The 19,783-nt window shown below is 47.8% G+C and overlaps 2 protein-coding genes across 6 annotated transcripts in view; one reads left to right on the forward strand and one right to left on the reverse strand.

Annotated features, from left to right (window-relative positions):
- Positions 1–2,157, reverse strand: part of LOC105485020 (glutamyl-tRNA synthetase 2, mitochondrial) — a 46,030-nt gene extending 43,873 nt beyond the window's left edge. For 2 of the 3 annotated variants that reach the window (XR_011616351.1, XM_011747176.3), the window contains exon 1: positions 1,901–2,125. Coding sequence is in view for 2 of the 3 variants with exons in the window: in XM_011747176.3 (XP_011745478.2) it covers positions 1,901–2,039 (139 nt within the window). In the remaining variant the exon portion in view is untranslated. Of the gene's footprint in view, positions 1–1,900 lie in introns of all 3 variants that reach the window. The other variant, XM_011747177.3, reaches the window with a different exon arrangement.
- Positions 2,158–2,283: 126 nt separating this feature from the next.
- On the forward strand, positions 2,284–18,847 carry LOC105485019 (ubiquitin family domain containing 1). Of its 3 annotated transcripts, XR_989317.2 has the most exons (8): positions 2,284–2,463; positions 2,646–2,975; positions 4,185–4,393; positions 6,906–6,971; positions 7,321–7,426; positions 8,741–8,811; positions 11,683–11,765; positions 14,915–15,391. XR_989317.2 is itself a non-coding variant. In XM_011747175.2 (7 exons), exons 1-7 carry the CDS (start codon positions 2,439–2,441, stop codon positions 15,023–15,025), a joined length of 930 nt encoding a protein of 309 aa, XP_011745477.1. In that variant the 5' UTR covers positions 2,284–2,438; the 3' UTR covers positions 15,026–18,847. The 3 variants fall into 3 exon arrangements, 2 of the variants coding, with proteins under 2 accessions (XP_011745477.1, XP_070940342.1); XM_011747175.2 differs by lacking the exon at positions 8,741–8,811 and having other exon boundaries at positions 14,915–18,847; XM_071084241.1 differs by lacking the exon at positions 14,915–15,391 and having other exon boundaries at positions 8,741–8,791.
- The last annotated feature ends 936 nt before the right edge of the window (positions 18,848–19,783 follow it).

Below are 19,783 nucleotides of genomic sequence, written 5' to 3' on the forward strand. Positions count from 1 at the left end.
ATCTCTACAAGAAAATACAAAAATTAGCTGGGCATAGTGGTCACACACTTGTAGTCCCAGCTACTCGGGAGGCTGAGGTGGGAGGGTCACTTGAGCCCCGGAGGCTGAGGTTGCAGTGAGCCAAGATTGCGCCATTGCACTCCAGCCTGGGCGACAGAGCCAGACCCTGTCTCCAAATAATAATAATAATTTGCACATCTAGTAAGTTACACATCTAACAAATGGCAAAGACAGAAATTTGTATCCAGGCAATCCCAGGCTTTGGCATTCTACATAGTGCTCAAAGCAAAGTGTGAGATCCAGTGCTGGTCTGAAAACAGTTGTCAGTTCACAATCATGTACAGAAACTGAGAGTAAAGGTTTAGAAACTTTTGTTGTTGTTGTTGTTTTGAGATGGAGTCTCACTCTGTTACCTGGGCTGGAGTGTAGTGGAACGATCTCGGCTCACTGCAACCTCTGCCTCCTGGGTTCAAACGATTCTCGTGTGTCAGCCTCCTGAGTAGCTGGGATTACAGGCCTGGGCCACATTCTCGGCTAATTCTTATATTTTAGTAGAGACAAGGTTTTGTTATGTTGGCCAGGCTGCAGAAACTTACATAGCAACCTGACAGCATGATTTTACCTCTGCTAACCCAAATAAAAAGAGATGGGTTTGTATTTTGGATGTTTTCAAAATTTTATTTTTCTGGTCATTAATTTATACTAATTTTGTGGAAATACTGACACAATTGATTGGAAATTTAAAACCAGCACTTCTACCACAGATGGTTTGAAAGGCACTGCTCTACGCTATACTGACCACCAGAAAGATCCTATTATGTACAGCTGGGATTTTGCCACAAAGATCCTTGTATGTTCATCCCGGCATTTCGGATGAGAGGCATACTCAGTGCAGAGAAGGTAGAAGGTAGCCTTACTGGTGGGAACCAGAAGGCCCTGACAAGATCTCCAACAGGCTATAAAATGGGCCTCTGTTACCCTCTAGCTTGCTAAGATCCCAACAACACTAGCACAGTGCCTTGGTACCTGCGATTTCCTCTACCCAGAAGATTCCTCCTTTTTTGTTTCTGAGACGGAGTTTTCTCTTGTTGCCCAGGCTGGAGTGCAATGGCGAGATCTTGGCTCACTGCAACCTCCACCTCCCGGGTTCAAGTGATTCTCCTGCCTCAGCCTCCCAAGTAGCTGAGATTACAGGCTTGTGCCACCATGCCCGGATACTTTTGTACTTTCAGTAGAGACGGGGTTTCACCATGTTGGTCAGACTGGTCTCAAGTGACCCACTTGATCTCAAGTGACCCACCCGCCTCGGCCTCCCAAAGTGCTGGGATTACAGGCTTGAGCCACCCCACTCGGCCTCCAGAAGGTTCCTTCTATAGGCTTCACGTAGCGTGCTCTTTCTTGTCATTTGGATCTCAGCTCAAATGTTACCCGCTCAGTAAAGCCTTCTGGAGCGCCCTTCTTTCAACTCCCAGTCTCCTGTCCTGTTTCACTTCCCGCATGGCACATGTGACTCTAAAATTACATTCATTCTTATAGGTGTCTGCGGCAGCCACTGGAGTGCAGACTTCTAGAGAGCAGGGCCCCTACCTTTCTCAATGATCACTGTATCCCAGTGTCTACAACACCTGGCACACAGTTTGTCATCAATACACATGTACGGAATGCATGAAAGATCGAAAGAGATGGGACGGCACAAAAAACACAAAGAAATTCCTGGCAATTTGAAATATTTCTGTTCCTGCACCTCAGTTTCCGCCTCTGTAGAATGGGCTAGCGCTGCCTTAACCCTCCTCCGCCCGCCCAATTGACACCACCGGAAAGGATTCATTCGGGAACATTCGGGGGGCGGAGACGAGACAGGGGGCGCCTAGGCCTGTAGTGTCACGTCCGCCAAGGTTACCTGTGGGGCTGGGAGCGAACCGCACTCGCACCGCAACCCCGGGACCAGTGCCCAGTCTGGCCTCGCGCCGTCCTACGCGGCGGCCAGAGGCCGCTAAGGGCCTCCCGCGCTGCAGCAATCTCCTCAGGAGCGCCGCCATGTGCGATGGAATCGCACACGTGGGCTTCTCCTGCGTCACATCCGGGGACTGCTTCCAGCCAATCGGCCTCCGCCACAGCAAGCGCAGCCCTGCCCCTTAAAGTCACAGGCCTCCTAGCGCGAAAGTCCACGCCCCCCTGGACGGCTGCGGCCGCACTCGCCACCAGGGGGCAGAGCCCAGAGAAAGGGCTATTTCCCGGACCCGCCCCCTTCGGCTTGGGAAAGCTAAAGCGTGGCAGGGGCCGGACCGGGGAAGCGGAGGAGGCGGGTCTCCATAGAAACCTCCACCTGTTTCCGGCTGGGCTGTGAGAGATTAGGGGCTGCTGCGGGGGCCAATCTCAGCCAGCTCGCCTCTTCCCAGCGGCCTCTGCGGGAGCGGTGGGTGTTGTACACAATCATCATGGCGGCGGCCGGGGCCCCGGATGGTGAGTGCGGCGGGGGTGGCGGGCGCCGGGCCCGGGCTGAGGTTGCGGGCGCTCCTCTGGTGGATGCGGCCCGGCCCGGGGGGGAGAAGCGCAGCTCGGGAACGGAGGTCCGGCGGCGCCCGGACAGCATCCGTTCCCAAGCCCAGCCCGCGGCAAGCGCCCACCCCCTAACCCCCTTGCAGGCATGGAGGAACCTGGCATGGACACGGAGGCCGAGACCGTGGCGACTGAGGCGCCCGCGCGGCCCCTCAACTGCGTGGAGGCTGAAGCCGCGGCGGGGGCGGCGGCCGAGGAATCCGGCGCCGCACGAGGTAGCCTGCAGCCGGCCCCGGCCCAGCCCCCTGGGGACCCCGCAGCCCAGGCCTCGGTCAGCAACGGCGAAGACGCGGGCGGCGGCGCGGGCAGGGAGCTGGTGGACTTGAAGATCATCTGGAACAAGACCAAGCATGACGTGAAGTTCCCCCTGGACAGCACAGGCTCCGAGCTGAAACAGAAGATCCACTCGATTACAGGTAATTCCTGCGGCGCTGACAGCCAGTCTTCCCCACCCCGCCTCCTGATGGCCCTTGCACCGTGCTAGGCACCTGGTGGCTTTCCTTGCATCAGGCACCCCCATCCTCACAGCAGTCTTCTGAAGAGTATTGGATGCCCATTACTCAGCTGGGGAAAGAGACTCAAGTTTATAGAGCTAGTAAGTTGCAGAACTGGGATTCAAGCCGAAGTCTGACGTTTAGACCCCAGTTTCTCATTAATGTTGCCCTAACATCTCTAATTAAAAAATCACCTAAGGCACTTGTTTTACAGCTTCCGGGCCCTTTCCCAGGAGGTTCTGATTCAGTGGGTCTGGTATGTAGCCAGGAATTTATTTTTAGCAAGTATCTTAGGTAATTCTTCTAAGTGAAGTTGAGGAAACACTGCTATTGACTTTGATGCTGGTTCTTCACAGTTGATTCTGTTTCTTGATTTTACCTTGTTTATAGTGCTTTACCATCTGAAATTTCTTTTCTTTTTCTTTTCTTTTCTTTTTTTTTTTTTTTTTTTTTGAGACGGAGTCTCGCTCTGTTGCCCAAGGTGGAGTGCACTGGCGCGATCTCGGCTCCCTGCAACCTCCGCCTCCCAGGTTCAAGCGATTCTCCTGCCTCGGCCTCCCGAGTGGCTGGGATTACAGGCGCCCGCCACCCCACCCCGGCGGGGCTAGTTTGTTTATTTTAGCTGCCCGCCTCGGCCTCCCAAAGTGCTGGGATTACAGTCATGAGCCACCACTCCTGGCCTTGAACTTTTTTTTTTTTTTTTTAAAGCTTTCTACATGTAGCCTTGTAAACTCCATTAAAAACAGGAGTTTTGTCCCTGTCGGCTTCTGTAACTCTGATGCTTGCGGATTCTCACTTAATATTTGAATGATTTAGATGACTGAGGAACAACTTGGAAAGAATGAGAGCTATTATTTATTGAACAGTTATTGAATGCTAGGCACCGTACTAAATGCCCCACATTGGTCTCATCTCTTAATCCTTGAAACAATTCTATATAGAAGGACCTACTCTCATAAGTCTTCCACAGTTCTAGAAACTGAGGTTCAGAGGTTGCAAATCTCCCAAGAAAGCTAATAGGTGGTGGAGTCAGTATACACTTTTTGGTCTGTTAACCAAAGAGTTGTGTAGTATCCATACATTTTTCTTTCCTTCCTTCCTTTCACTGTCCACCTTCTACCTTTTCCCAAGGTCTCCCGCCTGCCATGCAGAAAGTCATGTATAAGGGACTCGTCCCCGAGGATAAAACATTGAGAGAAATAAAAGTGACCAGTGGGGCCAAGATCATGGTGGTTGGCTCCACCATCAATGATGTTTTAGCAGTAAACACACCCAAAGATGCTGCGCAGCAGGATGCAAAGGCCGAAGAGAACAAGAAGGAGCCTCTCTGCAGGCAGAAAGTGAGTCCATCTTGTGCTTCTTGGTCCTAAGAAATTTGAGGCTTTGTCCTCTCGAGCCTTGGCTGGTTATATTCTCCCTAGAATAAGCTCCTTTTTGGACAGGGCCCATGATGGAAATTTATGGCAGCAGTTGGGTGCCGCAGAGTGGAGGTGACAACTACCTGAGATTTGCAACTTTGTCTCATCTGGCGGGTCAGTGTGTCTCAAGTCTACCTACTTTAGGATAAGACCTTGGTAAAGGGAGGCTTCAGACCATGTGTTGAAAGGAATCAGACATGGGTTTCTCTCTCCTATTTAGTGCCAGAGAAAAATACCAGTAACTAGAAGTAAGCCCTCATTTTGCACAAGTGCTTACATTTGGCTTTTTGGTTTGTGGCTTTTCCCAAGTCAACAAGCCTGGTTAGGCATGGAAATCAACAACTCTCGGACATTCCTCTAAAACTGACCATTTCAGGAAGCTGAATGAAACTGAGTAGGAAGACAACTACACTGATGGATTTATTTATTTATTTTTTTGTCCTGATGTGTGAAATAGGAGATTGATTTTTTTACATTCTTTGTTCTTTTGGCTGCAAGAGATCCTGCCTTGTCTCGTGCTCATCATAGCCATTAACATTCTTTTATGAATGAGGACAAGTGAGATGATTTTACTGTAGAAGGAACAGGTTATAAGAATCATCACTTGGTATCTTTTTACCTGGCAAATTCTACTGATTGCTGTGTAACCTCCTGATCATTCTTCCTAGCGTTCCAAGGAAAACAGGTATTCTCAACTGTGTCCACAGTAGAGTAGATCGACTTGAATCAACATTATTTAGTGACCATAGACACTAAGATGTATGACCAACAGTAAGAGAAGGACACAGTTTGTGTTACATATCCGTAATCACTCATGTGTGCTTCCAAAACCCCAAAGAAGTCTAAAAATGAAAAGTGTTTTTATAAACTTAACAGGACCAGAATTAGTGTGAATTTTCCTCTTTGGTGACAAGGTGCTGCCCCAGACTCCACAGAGAAGATTGTTGTGTATTTTAAAGCAATGTTATCTCTATAAGACTTTGAAAACCCTTAAAGTTCAAAACGCTAGGGTTTCGGATAAGGGGTTGTAAACCTATATTGTCTAATTATCTAAAAGGTGTTGATTTGGAGACTTCACCCCCACATATGGGGTCGCACTGTCTCGAAACCGATTGAGTTTCTTCTCATATTCCTGTTTTCCTCTGCCACATGTATGAAATAGTGAAATGTGAGCGTCAGATAGGAGTGGTCCCACTGGTCACACCCTTGGAGCATAAAACATGCCTCTTAAATACAGGTTTTTACTTACTAATGGTAGCTTAACAGGCCTAGAACTGTTCTCCACAGTACAGGAAGTCTTGTTCAAAAGGTACTTGAAAGGTGTGACTGGAATTGCACTTTCAGCCCATGCTGCTGTGTTTCATTGATGCCAATTATGATGCATCACATGACCTAATGAGCGGGATATAGTCCCTTGCCTTTTTATCAGCTTATTAAGGGGTCTGGGGCTGATGTCTGGAGTGAATTTTTGCTAACAGTCTGGCAGTGCTGTGTTTATTCCTCCCAGAGGGATCCCACCATGCCAGTGAGGATTTGAGCTGGCTTGTGGCTGCCTGGTACTTACATTTGATTAAATTGTTACCTTCTATCCATTCATTGTCCTGTAGTTCCAGCTTTTCCAAGCAGTGGCTGTGCCTATAAGGCCACAGATGGAGAAGAAATAAGACTCAGGTGGGCCAGGCAGGAGAGCTGTTTAAGAGGCCTGAACTTAGAATCCTTAAGGAGCTACCTCAAGGTTCTTGGGGCAGGCTGGTAGGGGTGGAGTTTAGAGGCTTCTTAATGTCAGATTATAGAGTAATCATTTCTTTCCAAAAGGTGGCTCTTCCAGGTTCCTGTTTAGCTGGAGTTAAGGGTAGGGCAGTGGGGAAAACTTCAGCGATGGGCTGGGTCTCCATTTGTTGAAGAACTGCTCTTTCTAGGCAGTTAAACAGATTACCAACATCTTATAGGGTTCGCTGGGAGTTTAAGTTGAAAAAGGTGGGTGCCATTTTTTTGTCTGCTAGGAGAGCAACACCCTTTGTTGCCCTCTTTAGCTTGACGGTTTAGTCATTTAAGTGGTGGTTTTTTTTGAGGGGAGAAGGGCAATCTGGAAATCCCGTATGCTCTAGAACTTTGATAGCTAATATGGTAACTAGCTACATGTGGCTGATTAAAATGAAATTAAGAATTCAGTTCCTCAGTCACAGTAGCCGCATTTCAAGTGCGTAATAGTCACAGCAGTAGGTAGTGGCTAGCACAGGTACGAACATCTTCGTCCTCCCAGAAAGTTCTGCTGAACAACACTGTGCTATAGTTTCAAAGGATCCATAGTCTGTCGTCATTAAAAGCTTTTGAGCCAAAACACTAAGGCTTGCTTCATCCTGTCTTTCAAAGGAATAGTAACATGACTAAATGTAGTCAGCTGTGTCATTTCATTCTCTCTTCTGACTTATAGCAACACAGGAAAGTGTTGGATAAAGGAAAACCCGAAGATGTGATGCCATCTGTTAAGGGTGCCCAGGTAAGGCGAATCTCTTTGTGAGCATTCTGAAAATGAGCCAACCCCACCGTCTGACTTGAGGTTCCTCCAATCCTGTCCCTTCTCTTTTTTCCCTTTTTTTTTTTGAGACAGAGTCTTGCTCTGTCGCCCAGGCTGGGGTGCACCACTACACGTGGCTAATTTTTGTATTTTTAGTAGAGACGGGGTTCTACCATGTTGCCCAGGCTAGTATTGAACTCCTGACCTCAGGTGGTCCACCCGCCTTGGCCTCCCAATGTGCTGGGATTATAGGTGTGAGCCACTGCGCTTGGCCCCCTTCTCTTTTTTTCAGACCGTCCCTCCATCTCTTACCATGCTCTTGTGCCTCCAGGAACGCCTGCCAACGGTACCACTGTCCGGCATGTACAATAAGTCTGGAGGAAAAGTGAGACTCACCTTTAAACTAGAACAAGACCAGCTGTGGATTGGCACTAAAGGTATGTTCTTCCTTGCCTCCTTGCTGGCCCACTGCCTGCCTCTGACACCCAGCAGCACTCACGTTGTAGAGTACGATTCCACCCCTCCTTCTGAAACCTCTCTCTCTCCACTGTGCTTTGCGTGCTTCTGGCTTTTAAATTTGCTTTTAGACGCTCACCTTTTGTTTGGACCCTTTTCCCTCATTGTTTTCATTCTGATCTCAGGGCTGATCCACCAAACATTGGCTCTTCAGTTGCACACAGATTCAGAGGCCCCAAACACATGGCTCAAAGGCCAAATCTGGTCCACAGAAAAAGGTTTTGTGGGATGACACGCAATCTGTAAAAATTGAGAGATTTCACTTAATCTGAATTTTTTTTTTTTTTTTTTTTTTTTTGGCTTCTCTTGAAAAATCAAATGATCTGGTCCTTTGGGGCCTGCATTCTCACATGGCATCGATCCACGAGAGCCGAGTAGTGGTTTCCAGTGGGCCATGCTACAGTCCTCACGGTCCCATTTATCTCAGAAGTAGCCAGCTTTGTTCATTTGTCACCTGCCTGGCCCCTGTAGGTCAGAGTTTGACCCTATAGTAGGTGAAGTTTTCCTCACTGCTGCCTAGGAATCTGCCTGCCCCTCCCCGCCTCGTTGCCCTCCGCCTGCCCCACCCTCGCCTATGCACGGTGTCTGGATCAGCCTTGCTGTTTGCCGGGAAGTGTCTCTGACTGTCCTCCCTCTTCCTTCCCCCAGATGTTTACAAAGTCTTGTCAGTTACACTGCAGAACTGTCTGTCCCTTTCTTTGCCACACTGTTGTGCCAGTTAAAGTTCCCAAGCATCTTCACATTTGGTCTGTTAAAAGCAAGTTACCCTGTTTCACTGCCGCATCTGTGTTTTCTTCTGTCCTGTCCATCTTACCTACTGCTTTTTATCCTGGGTACCTGTGCTCAAGGACCTTTGGCTCTAAGGACACATTCAAATGCGTAACCATAGCGTTCAGTGTTCTCAGCACTGGGCCTTAAATTTTGGTTCCAGCTTCAGGCCCGTTTGCCCTGTGGTCCCCTGTGTATTTCAGCCGCATCTTTCTGTGAAACTCCCAGTGTGCTTTGCACAGCTCCTTGTCTTTGCTCATGCTGTGCCCTTACCCGGAATGCCTTCTTCCCATTCCTTGTTATTAATAAAATCTTCCAAGGCCCTACTTAAATGTTCTCTCCGAATGAAGCCTTCCTTGATTCACCCCCCACCCTCCAAATGACTTGCTGCCGCTTCTGTTCATAGAGCGCTTCGTTTATATCCCCAGAGCACTCATTACTCTCTGACTTGTCTGTCCCCCTGTTAGATTCCTGGAGGGAACCGAACATGCCTAAATCACCTGTTTCTGGCCAGCACTGTAGGTATTCAGTGTTCGAGGTAAATGCTAAAGAGAAGTATAGGGGGTCCCATCATCTGACGTTCACTGGTTTCAGGGACAGACCATTTAGTGAGACTCCACTTAACATGGAACCAAGTTTTATGAAGAATAATCGGGGCAGGGGTGGTGGGGAGAGAGAGTTTTTAATCATCTAAAACACAAAAATCAGTGTTCAACCCTATACTGATTGTTAAAATGAGCAAAAATTGAAATGCCAAAAATGCTTGAGTTTTCTGTCAATTTTATGATAACTCGCTGTTTTCTTCATTTCACATTCAACTCTAACTGCATGGTCAAAGCAAGTTTTGCAGAATATCTGAGGGTTCCCCCCAGTTTTTGTAAGGGCCTTTGAACCCTCTGCTACATCATTCTCTTCTGCAGAGCCTGTCCATCTTCCCCTTGTCAGTAGTTAGCTGCCCAGCCTCTGTCGACTTTGCAGGTGATTTTGCTTAGTTCTGTCCCATCGCATTCACTTGCTGAAGTGCATAGACTTCCTGTCTCTTGCTGGACCTCTACTTTTGCTTGTGGGCAGCCTCACTGAAGGCAGTTGCTAAGGCTGATCTGGAAAGACCCTGCCATGAGGATAGGTGCGGGCAGAGAAGTCTGGATGGGAACTAAGTCTGTAAGTGCTCGTTGGTTCCTCGGGGAATATTTCTGTGTCAGGAAGTTTGTATAGGGAACACATCATAACTGTAGGAACTGATAGAACAAGAACTTCCTGACCCTGTATTGGAGTTTTCTTTTTGCTAGTAGGAGCAGCTGCCTTCCTGCTTTGGCCTAAAGGCAGAACTCTAGAAGAAGCTCAATATGTTGGGGCTTCTGAGCCCTTGAAAACCTCCTTACTCACCAGCCCTGTCAAGGACATGAACTACTCATGTTTTCTAGGGTTGAACAAGGCTAAGATTTTCATTCCCACCCATAGCACTGTACCTCTGGAGCCCAAGGGGCAGGCACTCTTCCCACTTGCCCAGGAGTCCTGTCACCTTAGTGTCATAAGCACTCATAAGAGGACAGCTTGTTCTGGGAGTTGGCTACTAGCCACTGGCTTCGTCTTTCTGCTGGCAAGAAGAAGCGGCTATGGAATGACCATCCCAGCAGCGAGTTGGCCTCTCCATGGGGCATTTTGCTGAGTAAGTGACCCTTAAGGGCTGCTACTCTTGACTAAATTCTGCTAGCTTGTGTAGGAGGAGGCAGTGCTAACAGCCTCAAAAGAATGAGAACAAGCTCCAGGCAGGAAACCGGAAGCCGCTGGGGAAGAGCATGTGCCCTGCTTGTAGGAAAGTTGAATCTGGCTGAAGGTCTGATGTAGTGATCAGGAGTATATGTCCAGAATTGCCCAATTTTCGGAGTTTTCAAGAGAAGCCAGAAATCTGTTGTATATTTTTGTGATATCTCCAGACATTTCAGGATGAAAGGTGTTTTAAAAGTTTCCATCTTAAAGACAACTGCTGCCCAGGTCCTGCTTTAGGGCCCACTGTTGTAGAGCCGCTAGAAGTCCAAACCTAAATGAACATCTTCAGGTTCCTTCTCCCCAGCCCCCAGTTTTCAGAGACTGAGGCCCACAGAACTGCAGTAAAATGTCTTAAGTCCCCAACTAGACCAGAACCGTGGTCTCAATTCCTAGTCTGTTTGGCCAACTTACCTATTTTTAGACTCTACCTTTCCAGATTTTTCTTTCTGCAAAGGCTACAAGTTTTTTTCCACTTGGTTTAGCTGTTTGCTGAGCCTCCCCGCCCGCCTCCCCCCGCGCCCCGGTCCCTGAGGTGTCTGCTGCTCTGGGGTGGCTGTGTCCTGTTGTGCAGGTGCACCACGCCTCCCCCTGACCTCACCCAGTTCCGCTTCACTTGGCTCACTCCCGGCAGTGTCATCTCACTCCAGGCATCCGTTGCTGCCCCCCTCTCTTACCTGCCATCCTCTTAAACTCACCTCAATGTCTTCTGACCCCATGTGACCAGTGGTATCTCAAGTGTTAATCATAAGAGGTTATAAATGTTTTAAGAGAACTTCATAAAAGTGTGTGAATATGGAGTGGGGAGGACTTGAGGAGGGAGGCGGGAGAAGGAAGCAGGGTCGTGGTATAGAATCTAGCCCTAAAACCCAGGCAGTCCCCTGCCCTTGTGAGAGCCACAGGAGAATGTGTTTCCTCTGTTTGTAGGCCTTTTGACTCTCCCCACTGCCCAATACTTTAGCCAATGCCGGGCTTGCATAAGGTTACAAAGGAATTTCTTGGGTATTTATTTATTTATTTATTTTTTATTGTTTTTTTGTTGAGACGGAGTTTCGCTTTTTGGCCCAGGGTGAAGTGGCACCATCTCGGCTCACTGCAACCTCCGCCCCCCAGGTTCAAGCGATTCTCCTGCCTCTGCCTCCCGAGTAGCTGGGATTATAGGCGCCCACCACCAAGCCTGGCTAATTTTTTGTATTTTTAGTAGAGACGGGGTTTCACCATTTTGGCCAGGCTGGTCTCGAACTCCTGATCTCAGGTGATCCACCTGCCTCGGCCAAATCCTAACTCCCAAAATGTTAGGATTACAGGTGTGAGCCACTGTGCCTGGCCTTTCTTGGATATTTATTAACCATCAGACTTTAAAAAGTAATCCCAGGGAAGATACATCTCTGCCCTCAGAGACCTTTACTATACCATTGCCAAACCCAGTTTCCCACTTGCTCCTGCGGAGTTCCCAGCTCCCACACAAGGCCTTACGTGCACTGGTCAGAAGACCCTGTCATGTTGTCCCCTGAGTGCATGGTGCCAGTCACTTAAGTTTACCGTAGATCCCACAGCCACCAGACCTGATGAGGGACTGCTGAGTCAGAGGAGTTAGAACAGGAGGGCCTTTGAATAATCACTGTAATCCCTCTCAACTTAGAGCGGACTGAGAAATTGCCCATGGGCTCCATAAAAAATGTGGTCAGTGAACCTATCGAAGGACATGAAGACTACCACATGATGGTAAGTAGCGCTGGCTGAGTCCAGCCTCTCACTAGACTCCTGCTTCACCTGGCAGGAAACAGTTTTAACTGAGCATATTTAATGGAAGCAAACTCAGTCTCCAGAAGATGCACTTTTTTAAGATCCTCATGTTTTTTTCATCTACTTCGAACTTAATCCATGGCCTCTATTCCTAGTTCTGTTTATTTTGTACCCCCCAACACACACCTTCCATCGGTTTAAAGGGGATGTATTTTCTCTTACCTCTTTTAGAAAAGTCTCTTTTGCCTCCCTCTTGTCATGTGTTGTTTCTAGATCAGGAAAACAAATATAAAGAGGAGGAATGGCTGGTGGATTTTCATTATAAGTTTTGTCTTGCGTATAAAACAAGACTTGCCCCAGCCTTGGTGTTGGTGAGGGCACCAGGCAGCCTCTTTTCTGTAATAATGATGCCGCTCTTGCCAGGCCCAGTGGCTGAGGGCCTTGTGGGGAGGACAGGCTCTGTGGAGCATCTATTCTGCATAGAGGCCACTCTGCAGAGAGCAGGCTTCCTGCAGGAAGACAGAATGTTTGGACATGGTCCGCAAGTCTGCAGAACAAAGCAAAAAATTCATTCCTCCCGTAAAATGAGCAGCTTGGGCAAAGTTTCCAAAATTTTCCCAGCGCTCTTTGGAGGGGCCACATTGACAACGAAGTTGATTCTGCCGTTGCCTATCAGGGTCCTGGCCTGAGCAGCTGTAGTGTGAGGGTGGGGCCTCCTGCCATTGTTCATCCAAGGAGGCAGGCCTTTCAGTGTCCATTCCATAGTGATGAAGCCACATCCGCCCCATCCCGGGAAGAAGGAACTAGTGGTTTGGCCTGTGGATTGGGGTACCAAGTCCCAGGCAGAGAGAGGTGTTGGAAGATCCTCTTGCTATAGAAAAAAAACCAAAGCGGCTTAAAGTATGGTGGACAAGGGAGGCAGCCCTGTCGGCATCCTGCCCAGTGCTGCTGTAGCAAGGCCGTAGCTGGGAGTGCAGTCCCTAGGCTGTGGGGCTCCTGGGGTTTTGTCTTCTGGAAGTGATGATGATGTCACTGGGGCTTCTCTCAGGCCCCCGGCAGCCCTTCCACCCTACTCTTTCTGTGGTCTTTTTTTTTTTTTGGAGACAGAACCTTGCTCTGTCACCAGGCTGGAGTGCAGTAGCACTATCTCGGCTCACTGCATCCTCTGCCTCCCAGGTTCAAGCGATTCTCCTGCCTCAGCCTCCCGAGTAGCTGGGACTATAGGCGCACGCCATCACACCCAGCTAATTTTTGTCTTTTTAGTAGAGACGGGGTTTCACCATGTTGGCCAAGATGGTCTCAATCTCTTGATCTCGTGATCTGCCCGCCTCAGCCTCCCAAAGTGCTGGGGTTACAGGCGTAAACCACTGTGCCCAGCCCTCTGTCTGTAGTCTTTATTATAAAGATTGCAAACAGATTGGTTTGCCCTGGTTGGTGATTTTTTTCTGTTTTAACAGTTGGGCCAGGCGCAAAGAAAGAAAAAAAAAAGAAAGAAAGAAAAAAAGTTGGAGTTGAATATTTTTAACTGGGCTCCATCACTCCTTTTTGAATAATTTGTGTTACCAGTCGCACCCTATAGGGTTTGTAGCCTGAGTTTTCAAGCGGCCTGGTGGTAGGAAGTACAAGGAAGTTGAGTGGACTGTTTTGGACTTCTTTGGAGGAATTGGTGTGGATGGGTAATGACTTAGTATTTCATTGAAAAGTTCATTTCTCTCGAGTTATTTCCGGCAGAGGATAGCTCTGATAGCCCCCTTCTCTCTTCCAAACACCTTTACCTTTGTCCTAATGAAAGTATGTAGTTATCTCTTTGTGCAGATGCCATTTCTTTAACTAAATTAACATGTCATCATTCACAGTTGGAAAACTGTGGCTGTGCTTTTTCATTTTTAGAGAAATGTTTTTAAAATACAGAAAAGAGGCTGGGCGCAGTGGCTCACACCTGTAATCCCAGCACTTTGGGAGGCCGAGGCAGGTGAGTCACTTGAGGTCAGGAGTTCAAGACTAGCCTGGCCAACATGGTGAAACCCTGTCTCTACTGAAAATAGAAAAATTAGCCGGGCGTGGTGGCATGCACCTGTAATCCCAGCTACTTGGGAGGCTAAGGGAGGAGAATCGCTTGAACGTGGGAGGCGGAGGTTGCAGTGAGCTGAGATTGCACCGCTGCACTCCAGCCTGGGCAACAGAGCGAGACTCCAGCTCAGAAAAAATACAAATAAAATACAGAAAAGAAAAAGAATAACTGTCACAAGCCCATATATCCGACACTGAGAAGTGGCAATTATAAATATTTTGTAATTTGCTTTAATTTTTTTTTTTAAATAAAAGAAATAAAGTTTATTCACAGCAATGATGGCCCCACTGTCTTCCCCCCCCCATTACCATCGTCATGTGTCACGTGCGTCCTTCCCATCTATCCATTCTTTTATTTACACGTGTATCCACGAACAAGATGGAGTATTGTTTTGTGCTTCCAGTTTTCATAAATGGTATCATGTATTGTGGTACAACTTGCTTTTCTTTGGTTCAACATAAGAATCTGTCAGTATTAACTGTAGATCCATATGGACCCAGTTGATACCTCTTTAAAAAGAACTCCAGTATTGGTGTGATTAAGCCTTGTCACTTTGAATTCTACATTCCCTTACTGATGGATATGTAGGTTGTTGCCAGGTGTTTGTGGTTTCAGACAGTGCTGCAATGAACATTCATACCTGTTTTCTTGAGCATGTGTGACAGGTTTTCTAGGGCAGTGTTTCTCAAACTGTGGTCCCTGGATCAGTAGTGTTGCATCACCTGGGAGCTTGCTAGTTTCTCAGGCCCCACCCCAGACCTCCCCAAATTAGAAACTTCACAGCGGTGGAGCCTGCTGATCTGTGTTCCAACAAGCCCTCTAGATGGCTCTGATGACCACTTAGGTTTGAGAACCACTGCTTTAGGGTTGGCTCAGCTTAACCCTTACCCTGCCTGTTTTTGCTTTTGGTTGGGAGAACGCTCCCCACGTGCAAAGTTCTGTTTGGTTTTTCTTCCCTTTTTAATTAACTCATATCCCAACCCTCCCCCATGTTTGTCCTGCCTGATTGGTCTCCTGACCTCTGAAGTACCGCTTGGTTTTCCTTTTTCCCTTCCAGGCATTTCAGTTGGGACCCACGGAAGCCTCTTACTACTGGGTGTACTGGGTTCCAACTCAATATGTGGATGCAATCAAAGACACTGTGCTGGGGAAATGGCAGTATTTTTGAAAGCACTTTCACCTCTGGCCCAGGAGACTGACCCAAAGTGAAGGACATTGCCGGGAGAGGCCTGCAGCATCCCTGGATTTCAGAGTTCTGGAACTTTGTTCACAAAAAATCTATATTCAGTCTGAGGTGATGTGGTGACTGAAGCCAGAGGTGATGTACTTTCACCATTAGCTTAATTTTAACTTAAAATGACCAGTTCCCTTTCTTGTAGTCAGCTTCATACCATTTTTAAACTCAATACGATGGAAATCAATAAATCTGAATTCCGAACATGTTGTGTGGAATACTCTTAAGTGTGTTTGAGAGTAGATCTGCCAATTATGTTGACAAGGGAATGATCAAAAGCTTTTTTTTTTTTTTTTTTTTTTTTTTTAAAAAGCGGTTTCAATTGAAATATTTTCATACATCTTTGGTTGCAAACATTTGGACTGCATTGCAATGAGTTGGGGTGTTTTTTTTTTCCTTTTTTGTATAAAATTGTATGCAAAATGGAGGGGGGTTAGTAAGCCATATATTTCTGTCCATTGATTCAGATTTAATTCTTTCCCTTTTTCATTCTCTCGCTTCCTCGATTTGAGTTTTTGTTTTAAGAACCCAAAGATGTCAGTTCCTCTTTTGGTACCTCATCAACGCTTCCTTTCCTGGGCTCCCTCCCGCCGTGCTGCTGCTGCCTGTGAACGCACGGTGGGAGAGGAAGAGCTGCTCGGTCTTGGGCAGGGAGCTCTCACACTTGCTGTGGTGTTCGTTGAGCAGCAGAGTATCTCCCAGTGGCTCCTGTTTAAACGTCTTGCCCTTTGGGCCCCATCTCCGAGGAGTTCCATTGCCGATTGGATGATTGTCTGCACCCCTCTCTGAGCTTGGCCTAGAGGCCCAGCCTGGCATGGTTGTGCCTGGGCTGTACCACTCAAAAACCCCAGCTCCCAAGCAGACAAAGGCCTCTTCCAGGAGGAGCCAGGTAGAAGATAGACTATACAGCCGTATCGCTGCAGATCCAGATATAAACTTCTTTCTTTGGAAGTTTTCAAGAAATTCTTAAGCAGTCCAAGGATGATTTCAATTATGCTTCTCCATTGGGTCCTTCTGCTCATGCATTCAGTTCAAGTGTCCTTTATCCCAGGTTCAGAGATGCTGCCTTTCTCAAGAAGACATCTGACCCTAGCAGGTTGGCCAATGCTATTGAACAACAAAAATGGGATAAATTGCTTTCATGATTAGCTCACCCTCTTCTGGTTTTAGCCCTTCTGCCCTTCTGTTCTTTGTACACGTGAACTTCTGTCATCTCCGTCTGGCTTGGTTGCCTCTGAAAGGAGGGAAAGTCTCTTGGTAAATGATCTCCTTTGTGCTGTTTGCTGTTTCTCTGCTGCTGTCTTTGCAGTTCTCCTCTCACTGGTTGCAGGCTCTCATAGTAAGGTTTGGCGAGAAATGTTCCAAACGTCACATTTTGGATTCTAGGCTGTCATCCCTCGTTCTGTGAAACGTATTAGCATGTGTTCGCCCAAGATGACTATTTCTTGTGAGCCAGTTAATGATGATATTGTACGCCCTTCCCTTCTAAGCTGTAGTTCAGGAATCCAGCCCACATAGACTCTTGCTTTCCATGGTGTGTTCAATGCCAAGTGATGCATCTAGGCAGGAAAATCTACTCTTTGCTTTTTTGGGGGCAATTAGTACATTTGTGAAGTGCAGCATCCAAGAAACAGCCTGTTTTTCATCCCTTGAGAAAGGAGCAGTCATTGCAGCTTTTCTGTCCTTGTCGGCCTGCAGTTCCTGAGGAAAAGAGTGCATCTGAGCTACTTGTCCAAGCCTCTGTCTGCAGGTGACAGGTTTCGGGGAAAATGAGATGCATTAAGTAGACCGTCATCTCGGGTCAGACACTGCCCCTTTTGTTTGCCAATGCCCCAGTCCTAGAGACTTGTCCTGACAGTGCCGCACACCTACTTTCGATCTCTCAGAGCAGGCGGCTCCGTCCCCAGGCTGGCCTGGCTGCTCTTGGAGGCCTCTTCACTTGCTCCCCTTATTGCCCCATTCTTGTGGCTCGCCAGGCCACTTGGCCTCCCCTCTTGCCAGTGACAGCAAGCGTTTCCATCATCTCCCTGCTGCCCAAGGGCCAACTGCTTCTCACTCAGGCTGGTGTCGTTTCAGGAGGACCAAAGCCTGCGTGAGTGTTTTTATTTTCAGTAAAATGGTGCTTTTTTCCTTACTTCGAGATACTATATATAAATAATAATGTAAATGACACCTTTTCGTATGGAGCTGTTTGAGTATTGCTTTACAGAGCTTACTAAATCAGCTTCAGCAATCTTGAGCTGTGTGGCTCCTCACCCTGTCTGCATGGAAGACCTTGCTGGAAGCTCTCGGGAGAGCAGACATAACACCAGAAGCCACTGGGAGAAGTGTTTTCGATCGTGTCTGGGTCACAGTAGTATTCACTGTTCAGTCATTGAGTTCCGTGGGCAGTCTCTTCATACATTTCTTACAGTCTGGAGTGTACTGACTAAATCTGTGTAAGCAAATTGAAATACTCTTTCTCTTAGGTAGCGTCACAGTGGTTTTTTTTTCCTCAGGATAATTTCTATACAGTTTCCTCACTGTCAGAGGGAGCAGATCTTTCCCTCACTGTGGCAGGGGGCGTGCAGGTGGATAAAGGAAGAGCTGGTTTCCGGAGAGTGACCATAACAGCATTGACTGGAAGCCAGAGATGGAGGGGGTGGTCATCTCTTACACACTGAACACCTCTCAGAGCCCCCTGAGGGCTTCTTTGTCTTCTAGAATCTGTACCAGTGGTCCTCCTGCAGGTTCTGGCTCACAGACATCATCACGCTTTTCTTTCGCTCCCTGAGGCGCCTTGGCAGAAGAACATGACCCTGTGAGCCAGGCCCCCTCAGCTCTGCTTCAGATCACAGAACGCAGACAGACTCGCGAGTTGCTGGACCTCTTTGGTATTAAGTGTTTGAATCCATGATGGGCCTTTTGCAAGTAGCGTTAGCTCTTTTTAAATGTTGAACTGAGCTAAGGATGCACTTTCTTGTGGGCATAGAAGGGGCCCACGTGAGGCCCTGAGTAGGCTCCTTAGTTGCTGCTTTACCTAATGAGGGCCAAAGAGATTAACTCTGCCTCATTGCCATGTTTCAGAAAAGTTGCCATATTTCACCCAGAAGGGGCTCGTTTTCCTCTTACTCTTACTTTAACCATGTGCCTGGAGGAGCCGTTCTGGGCTCTTGCACTTGCCCAACCTTTCTTTGCCAGGGGCAGAGAAGGGAAAGGGGGTAGATTGAGTGTGCCAAGGGCCGTGCAAGGGCAGGCTTGCTTTCCACCCATCTGCTGAGGGAACCCTCGCCTCTTGCTCCTTGCCTCTGTTCACGCCTGTTGTCTTGGAAAAGGATGGTCCCTTTGTCTTAAGGCTTTGTGATAAAGGCATCTCCAGTTAGGATCGGCACCTGTTTCCTTCATCATAGTGCCTGGCAGCCTTTCTGAAGTTACAGGTGGTTGGGAGCCCTCTCACGTGCAGAACATCTGGTAGATTGACCTGCCAGGCTGGGTGGTTCTACTGCTTTCTCAATTTCTAAGAATCTTTTTTTTTTTTTTTTCCCTTAAAGAGTTCTGCAGAATTATTTGACAATATTTGTAAGTACCATGTTTCCTTGTGGTGTACGCTCTGTTCTCGTTTCTGTTTTTAAATCAAATGCCTGTTTGGGAGGAGATGAACGTATTTAGTCTATTAGATTTGCGCTGCTGGATTTTTTTTTTTAAAGTGTAACCTTGACTAGCTGTCTTATTGTTTATCCTGTAAGATTAGTCTATTGATTAAAGTTTGATAATTAATTGCGTCTCTTTTTCCTTCCAATTCTTCATGCGCCTAATTCATACTGGGGATTAACCAACATTTGGAATTGGGCCCAGAGCCATTTCTTTGCCAGTTGTGGTCTTATTTGGCTTTAAGTATATTCAAATGTATTCTCTGCTGAAACAGTTGACGTTTACTCTGCAAAATGGTGAAAGTGACTGGCGTGCCAGTGAGCCACACTCCTGTTACAGTAGCATGGTCTGCTCCCTGGTCGGCCCTGGCCTCCACATGTTGGAAGAGAAGCTGCCTCTCTGTACTCATACCTCCCAGCTAGTGCCATGGGCAACCCCACCTGGCCATTTAGCTTTCGAGGACATGTTTTAGAAAACACTGAGATTGCGGCCGGGCGCGGTGGCTCAAGCCTGTAATCCTAGCACTTTGGGAGGCCGAGACGGGCGGATCACGAGGTCAGGAGATCGAGACCATCCTGGCTAACACGGTGAAACCCCGTCTCTACTAAAAATACAAGAAAATTAGCCGGGCGAGGTGGCAGGCGCCTGTAGTCCCAGCTACTCGGGAGGCTGAGGCAGGAGAATGGCGTGAACCCGGGGGGGCGGAGCTTGCAGTGAGCCGAGATCGCGCCACTGCACTCCAGCCTGGGGCACAGAGCAAGACTCCGTCTCAAAAAAAAAAAAAAAAAAAAAAGAAAACACTGAGATTGGAGCTACAGGTTTAGCCCCAAGCTATAAAGACCCAGGAGTCAGGAGGAAGAAAATCTGTTACCAAAAAATGGGCCAGGCTCAGTGGCTTACACCTGTAATCCCAGCACTTTGGACACCACGGTGGGAGGATCCCTTGAGCCCAGGAGTTTGAGACCAGCCTGGGCAACATAGCAAGAGCCCCATCTCTACAAAAAATACAGATACCGGCCGGACACAGTGACCCACACCTGTAATCCTAGCACTTTGGGAGGC

The sequence above is a fragment of the Macaca nemestrina genome, chromosome 18 (genome assembly GCF_043159975.1).
Source record: "Macaca nemestrina isolate mMacNem1 chromosome 18, mMacNem.hap1, whole genome shotgun sequence".
In the NCBI taxonomy this organism is placed as follows: Eukaryota; Metazoa; Chordata; class Mammalia; order Primates; family Cercopithecidae; genus Macaca; species Macaca nemestrina.

Coding starts and splice junctions, on each gene's coding strand:
- LOC105485019 (XM_011747175.2), top strand. CDS start 2,439: ATGGCGGCGGCCGGGGCCCCGGATG. Junction 2,464..2,645: donor GGCGGCCGGGGCCCCGGATG/GTGAGTGCGGCG, acceptor ACCCCCTTGCAG/GCATGGAGGAACCTGGCATG. Junction 11,766..14,914: donor ATGAAGACTACCACATGATG/GTAAGTAGCGCT, acceptor TTTCCCTTCCAG/GCATTTCAGTTGGGACCCAC.